The sequence below is a fragment of the Vombatus ursinus genome, unplaced genomic scaffold (assembly GCF_900497805.2).
Source record: "Vombatus ursinus unplaced genomic scaffold, bare-nosed wombat genome assembly UNPS02014768.1, whole genome shotgun sequence".
NCBI lineage: Eukaryota > Metazoa > Chordata > Mammalia > Diprotodontia > Vombatidae > Vombatus > Vombatus ursinus.
The window spans coordinates 11,281,305-11,293,738 of record NW_020954546.1 but is presented as its reverse complement, the minus strand read 5'-3'; the positions used below and the strand labels follow the sequence as shown (position 1 = coordinate 11,293,738).

Below are 12,434 nucleotides of genomic sequence, written 5' to 3'. Positions count from 1 at the left end.
TCTGTGATTGCTGGGAAGACATTTGAAGCCTATAAGCTAACATACATTGAAGATGTTGAAAATAGAGGGCTTCTAGGAAGAATTCAAGATTTTTTAAACCAAGTTAAAATATATTTGGATACCAGGTGGCATAAATGCAAAGGTGAGCATGGGGGAGAATGGCCAAAAAATGCTGGAAAATATTGTTCAGAATTAAGAAAATGAAAGAGGCCAAAGGCTTATTGATACTCAAAGTCTCATAGCTGTATACTGTGGGATCAGTGGTGGTGATGCAGATGATGATCTCGGTGGTGCAGTAGATAGAGTGCCGGGCCTCAGGAAGACCTGAGTTCAAATATGGCCTCAGATACTTACGAGCTGTGTGACCCTGAGCAAGTTACTTCACCCTGTTTCCCTCAGTTTCCTCCTCTGTAAAATGAGCTGAAGAAGGAAATGGCAAAACCACTCCAGAATCTTTGCCGAGAACTACCCTCCCCCCCAAAAAAGGGGTCATGAAGAGTCTGACATGACTGAAAAATGAACCAACAACAAAAGATTTAGAGCCAAAAGGGATCTTACAGGCCCCATTTTAGAGATAAGGAAACTGAGTCCCAGAGAAGTCACATAGGTTGGAATTGGCAGAGCCAAGAGGTGAACCTAAGTCTTCACATTCCAAACGAAGGGTCCTTTCATTACACCATACAGCCTCTCAAAGAAAGTCTCATTAATACTTTCTTCAAGGAGAGTGGGAAATTGATGGCCATGGCGAAATCCAAACAACAATCTTCCAAAATGAAGTTGACTGCCTCTTAACAAGAAGGCTGTTTATAGGCACGGGAGTCATTGGAGAGCTAGATGTTTGTGCAATCAGATCAAAAGTCCAACTCAATTCCAAATTAGAAGATGGGATAAAAATGAGAAGGCAGCTGTGCACGCAAGCACCCGTTGACAACAGCCCCAAACAGACCTGCTCAAACTAACTGATGATTCTGAAAAATAGGAACCGGATAAAGACATTGACGCTGATACTTCCTTTTTATAGAAGTTCAGCTCACATAAAACAGTCACCATAACGGTGAGGTTAAGAGATCCCAGAAACTGCTTTAGCCAACGTTGGACATTCCTGCTAATCTGAGCGCTGTGGCAGTCAAGGGCAACATGGTTTAGAATTCTAGCTTATTTGTTGCCAGATGTTGTGGAGGAGGGAAGGCTGTAGACAGAGGTCAAGATGACTCAGGCTCAAGCCCTGACTGCATGACCCTGGGCAAGTCAATTAACCTTTGTCTGCCTCAATTTCCTCAACTATAAATGGGTTAATAACATGAAATGAGATAACATTTGTAAAGTGCATAGCATAGTGCCTGTCACCTGATTGTTGGTGAAAGATTTGGGAGTGGGAGGCAGGAGAACAAGATCAAGGGAAGGAGAATGTGTGTTTGAACTTGAGTGATACGTTCTTTCTTGCCTCCCAGTGGATTTTATTCATGGAACAGTTTTTAAAGGGAGGGAGAAAAAGGTTCCCTGATTATACTGTTATTCAGCTGTATCTGACTCTCCAGGACTCCATTTGGGGTTTTCTTGGCAAAGATAACGGAGTGATTCACCATTTCCTTCTCCATCTCATTTTACAGATGAGGAAACTGAGGCAAACAGAGTTAAGTGACTTGCCCAGGGTCACACAGCTAGTAAGTGTCTGAGTCTGGATTTGAACTTATGAAGATGAGTCTTCCTGTCTTCAGGCTCTGAACTCTACCCACTACAGCGCCACCTAGTGGCCCTCTCTGCTTATGTACACTCATTATATTTGCCTATAGTTTTTTTGGGGGGGGTAAGAGGGGCACAAGATTTCTCTCTCTCTTGGGCCAATATTGGCAAAAATCTGCATTCTATGAGCACATTATTGGCTGGGTGGCAGGTAGGACTAGACTTCCCTAGAGAATTCACCATGGATACATCTTTCTATGGTCAGACAAGAGGTGACTTGCATCTGATGGCCTCAGTCATCCTGCCTCCACGTGCCCAGTCAATTGAGTCAGGGCTGGAGCCTAGGACCCAAGAGCTCCTAAAGAGGGCCAAAGCAAAGCCAGCAGGAATCAGAGGAGACGTGAGGCCTGATAGTGGTGACGCCAGGGATGCGCTTAGAGTTCTCCTCCCCTCCCTCTGGGCCTTTGTTTTCCCCTCTGGAGGACGAGCGGAAAGCATCTCTAGTACCAGGTAGATCAAATCAGTCAAGCCAGGATCAGAGGGATATAGATTAAAGCTGGAAGGGACCTTAGAAGTCAATGAATCCAAACCTTATGTTTTACAGATTAAGGAAACTGAGGCACAAGCACTCCATAGGTTTTGAGCTAGCAGAGACCTTAGAGGTCACTGAGTCTAAGCCCCACATTTTACAGATGAGGAAAATGAGGCTGAGAGGGGTGGATCATATAAGAGGCAGGATTTGAACTCTGGTTTTCCTGACTCCAAGCCCTGTGCTCTACCCACTGTACCACCTGGCTGCCTCTGAACATGCAGGGAGCTTGATTTGAAGCACAGGAAGGGGAGGTCCCAGCTCCATGTTGCTGGTCAATCCTGTCAGTCTTCTCACAGTCCGGAGGAGAATTCGAGCTCCCCAGGGGCCACCCAGGCCCCTCTGTATTCCAGGGCGGATGCTCTTTCCCTCACTACATCCATCTCCCTAATCATCCCCGACCTGTAATCTGCAACCCACAGTCCATACACACTTGCCTTGGCCTTGCCCTGGAAGTTGAAGGTCAGTACATACTCCCCTGGCCGGGTTTCACTCTGACGGATGACAAAGAGGCCGTGGTTCCTGGCTCCTCCTGCCAGGACCAGCTGGGCTGCCTTGATCCTGGACAGAGTCCCGTGGAACCAGGGATAGTCTGAAAGGACAATCTCCAGATCCACCTGGCTGCATTCCTCCCCTGGAGAGAGAGAGATATGGTACCATGAGTGGGGGGAAGAAGCATCATGGACTTAAGCTCTTGCCAGGCTCCTGAGGAAGGGCTCTAGCTTGACTGGCCCAGGTGGGATGAGGTGGGACTGATATGCCACAGACACGGAGGTGAGCGTGTAGATGAGGAAATCAGGTTGGGGGGGAGGAGAAAAAAGGAACTTGGCAGCATTCGGGATATTCAAGGCGATGAAGAAGTATCATAAAAGTCCTGGATGTGAGGACCAAAATGGTGCATGGAGGGGGCTTAAGAGGCATAGTGGAGAGAGTGAAGGTGAGTTCCTGGCTGTGAGGCCCTGGGTAAATCACCTGACATTTCCAGGCCCCAGGTGACTCTGGGAGATGGCGGGTACTGATCTGTCTTGGCAAGCTCCCTACAGCCATGAAGTCCTAGAGCTGGTCTGAAAAATGTAGGGGGACTGTGAGGAGACCAGTCCAATGGAACACAGTGATTAGTGGGAGAAGAGCCTGGAAAGGAAGGCTGGGGTTAGAAGCCGGAGGGCCCTGAAGGCCAGGTCTACATAATTTGGACTTTATCTACTGAAGATGGCTAGTGAGGGCAGGGGAAGGACATTCTGAAAGGGACAATGTAGGAATAATTACCAGGGACCTGCAACAATGGTCCACGGATGATTTTATGGGAAAAAGGACATCCTGATTTTCAGGGACCTTGAATTAAAACCGAGAATTTCCTTCAGCTACTATTTCCTTAATTTCTGAATGGAGGACTCCACAGAAGGGCTCTGAGGGCTTCACCAGGCCACCAAAGGGGCCCACAACACCAAAACAATTAAGAGTCCTGCTATAAAGAAAGCTCCGGGTGGTCAGGCAGGTGCCACCAGCACAGGCTGAAGCAATGACTTCACCAGTAGCTGCCTGTGAAGATCAAAGCACAGGTCTTGTCTGTCCTCTCCCTCAAAGAGGAGTCCCCGTGGGAAGTGATGAGGGCCTAGTCCACACTGATAGCCACAGGCTTGGAGAGAAAAAAAGAGGTCATTAACCTTCAGCAATGCCAAGAAGGCGCAGCAGGTACCTGTGTGGCTGGTGCTGGCGGCAGACTCCAGGGTCTGAAGGAAGTTCTCTAGAGGGACGTGGGTCAGGTGCTCCCCTGCGGAGTCCCTGGCCCTGCCGTGAGGGGCTGTGACCACTGCACCCAGCGATGGCTCTGGGGCCGCAGAGCACCTCTCCGGGGGCCGGGGGACATCTGCTAACGGGAAGACAGAGATTGGCAGGTGAGCTTGGGATCACGTGTGGAGCCTACCACCTTCCTCAGTGAGCCAGCTCCCAAAGGCCCCCGAGGGGCTGCCCCTTCACGTACCCTCAGTGAGGAATTCACAGCTGCAAGAAGATACCCGGCCTGGGAGGCAGCCGCCCTGGGCACAGGAGGAAAGCTCAATGTCGTCCCCACTGTCTCTGCAAAGGAAGAGCAGAGATTCTAGATGTGTGCTCCTAGCCCACCCTGCCCCATAGCTCACACAAGAGGCCACTTCCTATGGCACGCTCTGCTGCAGCAGAGTAGGAACACGACGTGGACTTGGGTGGAAGAGTCCCACTTCCACTATCATTCCTTCTTCCACACCTTTGCTTAAGCCGCCCCTCCCACTTGGAATTCCTTCTCCAATAACGTTGTTGTTGTTGAGCTGTTTTCAGTTGTGCCCAACTCTCCATGACCCCATTTGTGGTTTTCTCGGCAGAAATACTAGCGGCGTTTGCCCTTTCCTTCTCCAGCTCATTTGACAGATGAGGAAACTGAGGCCAACAGGGTGAAGTGAGTTGCCCAGTGTCGCACAGCTAGTAAGTGTCGGAGGCCAGCTTTGAACTCAGAAAGATGAGTCTTCCCGACTCCAGGCCTGGCGCTCTGTGCACTATGGTGCCCCCTAGCCGCCCACTCTCCAACCACAGAATCACAGATTTAAAACTAGAAGGGATCTCTGAGGGCCTCTGGTGCCATTCCTTCATTTTACAGATGAGGAAACGGAGGCTCAGAGAGATTATAGGAGCTTAGATTTGGAGCTGGAGGAGACCACAGAGGTCATCTTCTTATCTTCTAATTTTACAGTCATGGAAACTGAGGCCCAAGAAGTCAAGTGATTTGCCCAAGGTCCTTCTTCCGTGCTATGTGTATCACACTGTTCTGGGGAGCTAATTGCCGTGTGTGTGTGTGTGTGTGTGTGTGTGTGTGTGTGTGTGTTGTGGAGCCCTCCTTCCTCTCCGGGTTTCCTACTGTCACTCTCTCCAGGTTCTCCTCCTACCTGCCACACCCTCTAACTGTGGGCATCCTTCAACGCTCTGCCATGGGCCCTCTCCTCTTCTCCCTCCATACCATCTCACCTGGTGTCTGCTTTAGCTTCCTTGGATTCATTTATCATCTCTATACAACCTCCTCTTTGATTTCTATGCCAGCCTTAGTCTCTCTCCTAAACTCCAGTCCCACACCACTGATGGCCCATCGAACACTTTATTTTTATTTTATTTTATTTTTTTAGGCAATTGGGATTAAGTGACTTGCCCAGGGTCACACAGCTAGTAAGGGTCAAGTGTTCAGTCTGAGGCCGTATTTGAACTCAGGTCCTCCTGACTTCAGGGCCGGTGCTGTCTCCGTTGCGCCACCTAGCTGCCCCTCCATCGGACACGTTAACCGGGATGTCCTGCGAACATCTCAAACCCAACATGTCCCAAACAGAACTGGTGACATAGCCCCCCCCCCCAAACTCCTCTCTCTTCTGAACTTTCTCAGCAGCCTGCGGTCCCTCAGGCTTGTAACCTGGCAGGTCCCTCAGCTCCCCTCTCTCTCTCTCATCCCAAACAGTCCAGCTGGTGTCAAATCTTGTTTCTGCCTTTAGACCATCCCTTATATACATATATTCTATGCCCCCTTCTCTCTACTCACACAGCCACAGAGCACCTCACAGAGCCTGGGCCCTCGCCATCTCTCGCCCAGACTGTGGCCATAGTCTTCTCCTCCCCCTTCAATCCATCTTCATCTCGGCTACCAAAGTGGCTTTTAGGTTTAATCATGTCACCCTCACCCAAACACTCCAACTCCAGTGACTCCCTATTACCTCCCAGATCCCAAAAGGTGTCCCAAAAGTCTTAGTGTGCTTTTAAGTCTTACCAGCTTAAATCTGCCCTGAGATATGTGGGACACCTGTAGAAAATGCTCTACTTGTCACTGAAATCCCTTCCCAACCTGGGGGCTTCCCACCTTTCCAGTCTTTTGTACCTTACTCCCTTCTATCTTCTCTCTGACCAGCTACACCAGTCCATGTACTATTTGAGACGCCCATTTCCCACCTTTGCACCTTTGCACTGGCTTTCCCCTCAGGCCCAGAATGCTCTCCTTCCTGGCTTCCGTTGAGATCCCGTTCAACTCCTCCCTTCTGTATGAGGCCTCTCCCTGCCTCCCTAGGGCCTAATGTCTTCCCTCTAAGATTACCTTCCATGGACTACGTGTATATCTTGAATGCAGGGCCACTCACATGTTGTCTCTCCCATTAAAATGGGAGTTCTTTGAGGGAAGGGAACACGTTTTTGTCTTTCTGTGTATCCCTTGCCCTTAGCACAGTGTCTGAGCACACTGGAGATGTTTCATAAACTCTTGTTGACTTATTGCTCTGGGTCACCCTCTGTGGTTGCTGCCTTTCCTCCTACCCCATTGGAGGGGGAGGTCTGGTGGAAAGTAGACTGGTGAGGACACTGAGGCTTAAATGACTTACCCATACTCATTGGGCGGCAAAATGGCAGAGTCAGGGAGGGCTCCAACTCAGCTCTTCTGCCTCCCACTCAGAGAGGCAGCAACGGTGGACAGAATAGTGGACCGACACCAAGAAGATGTGGGTTCAGTTTCTACCTCAGACATTTACTAGTTGTGTGTCTCTGGGCAAACCATGTGAAACAAGGGTCACTCTGCCTCAGTTTCCTCACCTGTAAAATGAGAGCGCTAGACTCAGTGACCTCTGAGGTTTGTTCCAACCTTCAAATCTGTGACCCTATGAGATATTACACTCTCTCATCTCTCTAAGTGTGTTTCAGAATCTCTTTCCTGAGCTCCAGTCTCACACCACCCACTAATGGCTGGATTTCTCCAAGTGGATGTTGTGTACGGGTCTCAGACTCAATCCAGTTCAGCTCTAGACATTCTTGTGTCGCAGGAAAGACAGAGAGAGAGAGTGCTGGACACTAAATGGCAGCATGACCCTGAAGAATTCCCCCACATTCTCTCAGCCTCAGTTTTCTCATCTGTAAAACAGAGATTATAGCACCTGTTGTTCCACACGGCTGTGAGATCAAGGGAGAAAACTGATGGAAAGCACTTTGGAAGCCTTAAATTGCTCGTGACATTTACTCGGCCTGGCATGGGTCTCCCTCTCCCTTTTTACCTCCCACCCTCTCTAAAGTTCAGTCTCGGGCAGCCCCTTTGATGCAGACTTGCCCAAGCATTCAAGTTGTCAATGACCTCTCCCCAGTGGAACACTCATGCCACTTTCTTTACATCTAATATTTAGTCAAATATTGGGACAAAGCCATGAGATCACAGATCTATAGCTGGAAGAGATCTTTGAGGTCATTTAGTCCAATCTCTTCTCATTTTACAAAGGAGGAAACTGAGGCCCAGAGAAGTGACTTGTCAAAAATCAGAGGGCTACTTAAAAAGAATAACACTATTTCTATTCATTGACTCAGCAAGCATTTTTTGGGCACCTAAAGTACCATGTAAGATATAGAAGGGTCTTACTCCCCAATGAGCTCACCCCCAGAGACCCCTCCCTCTCATCTGACTCATAGTGGGCAAAGGGAGCTGTGAGAGAGTCGAGGTTGAGTCTGTTCCAGAGGCTGGGTTATAAGAGAATTGTTAGCTCTGGGATGCGGTGGACAAGAAAAAGGGAAGGAGTGAGTTTTCCATTACTGACACAACTCAGATTGCTTTGCCCCCAAAGAGCCCAGCCTGCGGGAGCAAGGGACGTCTGCCCCAAATCTGAAAGGGAAGGAAAGTGTGAGCGTGTCAGGGTGGGGTCCTGCCCAGACCAGCCCAACATTATGCAACTGGGGTTCCAACAACACAGGAAATGTGAAATTCACTGAGGCCCATGAACTTGAGCGGGAAATGAGAAGTAGGGCGTTCTAACCGGGAGTGGGATCGAGTACAACAGGTCCTACCCATCTGTCTCAAGGCTGTCCTACTGACTCATGGCCTCTTTCCTTTTGCGCCATCCAAATGGGACGCCCTTCTGTCTCTATTCATCTCCAGCCCCCTGCTGCTTACCCGGGGTCTGTGCAGTCCTGGATGTCGGCCACCCATGAGTGTTTCTGCAGGGAGTCAATGGTTTCCAGGATGTACTCGGCTCCATTCTCTACCTAAGCCCAATGGGGGAAAGAAGGTGAATGAATAACAACAACTAACATTTATAAAGTGCTTACTATATGCTAGACACTGTGAGAAAGACTTTACAAATATTATATGTGATTTTCACAACTCTGGGAGGTAAGGGCTATTATCACCTCCATTTTTACAGATTTTGTGAGGAAACTGAAGCAAACCGAGGTTAAGTGACTTGCCCAGGGTCACACAGCTATTAAGTGCCTGAGTCTGGATTTGACCTCAGATCTTCCTGACTCCAGGCCCAGCATCCTAGTCAACCTATCTAACTGTCAGAACATCATGGTCCCCTCTTTCTCCTCCCGCCCCAACACAGAGTCACAAGGGGCAAGGGTGAGAAAAATGGCCAGAAAGAACAACCCATCCCTGGAAGGGGAGGTTGAAGCCGGCTCCTTGACCTTGATCAGTGTCCTTTGATTCCTACAAATTACTGGGATGGAATGGTCTAGATGGCCCTGGGGGTCCCCTCCAGCTCTGAAATCTGTGGTTTAATGAAGTAATTGGCCAACTAGGACCAGCTAAGATTCTAGACTAGAGTTATCCTCAGGCAGAACTTAGTAATAATAATAGCTAACATTGTACTTAAAGGTTTGCAAAGCACTTTACGTTATATTATCTCACAACAACTCTGGAAAAGAGGAGCTGTAATTATCCCCACTTCACAGACGGGGAAGCCAGTGTAGAGAGATTATAAGACTTGACCAGGGTCACGCAGCCAAATAAGTGTTTGAGGCTGGATTTGAACTCAAGTCCTCTTGACTCAGAGTCTAACACTTTCTCCTGCACCACCAGCAAAAGGCTCCCCCCACCCCCAGACACACTCGTAAGTCTCCTCATCATCAGACTGCCTCGGTGCCCCAGGACAACTCTGAGAATCCCTCCAGCATCTTTAGAAGATACTGAGTATCTAAGAAAAGGTGACTGTTACCTCGGAGGCACCCAGGGGTGCTTGGCAAGTCTTGGGAAGGATCAGGACAAGTCTGTTTTGAGAAAAGAAGGGACCTAAGTCGTCTGGGCTGACTGTAGGCTGCCCAAAGTGAGGAGTGAGGAGGGGGGCTCTGGAGGGAAAACCTGGCTGTTTCCCTAAGACGAACCTCGCACGGCTTCACAATTCCAGCTTCGTTGGCTCTGGAGATGACACACAGGGGGAAAGGCCTTAATCATGAACGTCTCTAACTGGGTACTAGGGTGCTAAGCTGTAACTAGGGCAGGCGACCAAGGTCGTGTCTCAGGGTGCGGAAAATTTAGAGGGTGCTGACAGTACGCGTAGTCCTTCTGCTGCCTAGAAACAATTGAGCTTAGCACCTAATTAGCAACAAGAAATAGTTAGCCGAGGAAGCCGCCAGATGACATCCTTGGGCACCTCCACGTAAACGCTTCCTCTCCTTCCCACTTCATGGGGGGCCCCCTTTTTTCGGGTGCTTCTCCAGCACAGTCTGAAGCCACAGTTTGGCATCTGTCTGGCTCAGGAACAATGCTTTAGTTCTGGCTCCGATAATCTAAGCTGGTCCTGAAGCCTTTGCCCTTACTACCGAACGGGTGTCTTGCTCCATGGCTGAGCCCTGGGAAGGGAACAGCTGGGGGAGCATGCCGCCTGGAAGAGAGCAGGGAAATCGGAGGTCTGCCCATTCCCAAACAGCCCTTTATCCAGGGAGGAGGGGGAGGAGGAGGAGGAAGGACAGCAGCCAGGATGGCAGGGGGCCTGCCCATTCAACAGGAAGCCCCATCACCGTGGCAACTCCAGCCTGTCCAGGGACAGCTGAGAAACAGCAAAGACAAGAGGATTCAATGGGAAGCCTGGGAAAGGGGGCAGATAGGCCATAAGAGGCAGCAGTCACCAGCCTCCAAGAAGGCCCTTCCCCCTTTTCCTAGTGCCTTTTTTTTTTTTTAACTCTTTTAAAGGTTGAGCTGCTGCCTTTCTCCTCCTCTTCCTTGCCCCACTTCTGGGGGAGGAGGGGGCTCAGGGCTGGCTAAAGCTTGGGAGGTTCCCACACTCTGGTGACCTGCAAAGGGAACATTTGCATATCAGAGGCTTTGTGGGTTCATAAACAGCACATTCGACTCCCTGTCCCCCACCGCACACTGCCCCATCACCACCATCCTGGCTGGCTCTCCTGGGAGAGCAGACAAGCAAGAGAGGAAGAGAAACTTGGGGGCTCTCCGTGGTTTTCTCCAGCAGAGCAAGCCGGAAATGAGCACAAAGAGGGAACCCATGAGAACATCAGCAATGCCAACTGGGTCAAACCCTGCTGTGGTGACGAAGACCGCTAGTCACCGTTAGCCATGCTATTCCTTCACTTTGTGACATTGGAGAAGTCCCTCTAATTTTCTGAGTCACACTGAAGAACTCTGAGTCAATCAGTCAGCAAGTATTTAGCAAGTACCTACTATGTGCTAAGCCCTAGGGATACAAAGAAAGGCAAAAGACAGTCCCTGCTGGCAAAGATCTCACATTCTGATGGAGTAGATAACATACAAATAACGAGATGCATATAATATAAATACAGGATTGACAGAGGTTAGGCATTAGCACACATCAGGGTTGCACGCTCTCCTCTAGGGGAGGTTTGGCTTGACATGGAATGGGGATGTCCCAGCCACACCCAGTTTCTCACAAGTCACTGCTCACTCTTGAGTTGGCATGGCCTACGGCTGCACGTCCCCTGGACTACTGTTGGGGCCAGAGAAGGGAGACAGGCAGGTGTAGTGTCAGATTCAAGTAGAAGTGGGGGACAGTAAGCTGGAGTTTAGGATCCGAGGGCCGGGAGTTAACTTAGAAAGCCAAATATGAATACTACCTATGTTTTATTGTATTTTCATTTATTTTGTTAAATATCTTCCCATTAGAGTTTAATCTGGTTTGGGCAGCACTCTGAAGTTTCGTGGACTACACGTGGCTCATGGGCTGAGTGTCTGACACCTGTGGTGTACCGGATGGAGGGCTGAACTAGAGTCATGAAGACCTGGGTTCAAATCCTGCCTCACATATTTGCGAGCTGTGTAACCCTGTAACCTCTCCAGCCTCTGTTTCCTCATTAATAAAACGAGGGGGTTAGATTCGATGACTTCTGTGATTCCTTCCAGCTCCGAATCTATGGTATTATGACTCTATGGCAGGCCACAGAGGCAGAGTATGGAGGTGTGCCTTGGGGCCCCAGCCTAGAAATGGCCCAAAGAAAGGTGATGGGATCATGGATCCAAATCCTGAAGGGACCCCACGGGTTCCTTAGTCCAATCCTCCCATTTTACAGATGAGGAAACTGAGGCTCAGAGAGATTAAGGAACTCACCCATGATTATACAGCTAGTGTGTCAAAGATAGGATTTGAACTCTGGTCTTCCTGACTTCCACTATCTACTGCTATACTGTCTCTCAGGGTGAACATTGAGTATAGTTGGAGCTGAAGAGGTAGCCAGTCATCAGAGACAGGACTGAGCCTCTACATCCTTCCTCCAGGCCCCAATATTCAGTTCAATGCTCCAAGGGTCTTCTTGGGAGAGGAAGGAAATTTAAAAAAAAATAATTATTTCTTTTTAAACTGTCTTCTCTCCCTCCCACTCCCAATTGAGAAAGCAAAAAAACCAAACCAAACCCCTGTTACAAACTTGTATACTCAAGCAAAACAAATTCCCACATTGGCCACAGCCCAAAGGGGGAAAAAAGTCTCAATGTGCACTGAGCTCATCACCTGCCCATCAGGGAGTGGACAGCAGGTTTCATTGTTAGTCGCTTGGAGGACGTGGTTGGTCATTATACTGATCAAAGATCCTACATCTTTCAAAGTTGTTTGTCTTTGCAATGCTGTTATCACTGTATAAACTTTTCCCCTGGTTCTGTTCCCTTCCCTCGACATCAGCTCATACAAATTTTCCCAGGTTTCTCTAAAACCATCCCCTTCAACATCTCCCTCAGCACAATAGTATTCTATCACATTCACCCTCCTGGTTTTGAAGTCTTTGTCACCACAAAAAAGAGCTGCTAAGGATAATTTTGTTCACATGGGTCCTCTAGTAGGGTTCCACTGAGTCAACGGCTATTTGGAGTTTAATAGCTTTTGGGATAGAATTTCATGATTATTTTCCAGAATGGCTGGACCAGTTCCCAGCACCACGATGTACCTGT

General features: G+C 49.0%; 1 protein-coding gene across 2 annotated transcripts in view; it reads right to left on the bottom strand.

Moving 5' to 3' along the window:
- Window positions 1-12,434, bottom strand: part of SH2B2 (SH2B adaptor protein 2) — a 36,415-nt gene that overhangs the window by 7,562 nt on the left and 16,419 nt on the right. Inside the window, exons 3-6 of one of the 2 annotated variants that reach the window (XM_027862115.1) lie at window positions 8,199-8,290; window positions 4,254-4,348; window positions 3,969-4,142; window positions 2,710-2,906 (exon numbers count right to left, since the gene is read on the bottom strand). In XM_027862115.1, coding sequence (XP_027717916.1) covers window positions 2,710-2,906; window positions 3,969-4,142; window positions 4,254-4,348; window positions 8,199-8,290 — 558 coding nt within the window. The remainder of the gene's footprint in view (window positions 1-2,709; window positions 2,907-3,968; window positions 4,143-4,253; window positions 4,349-8,198; window positions 8,291-12,434) is intronic. The other variant, XM_027862117.1, reaches the window with a different exon arrangement.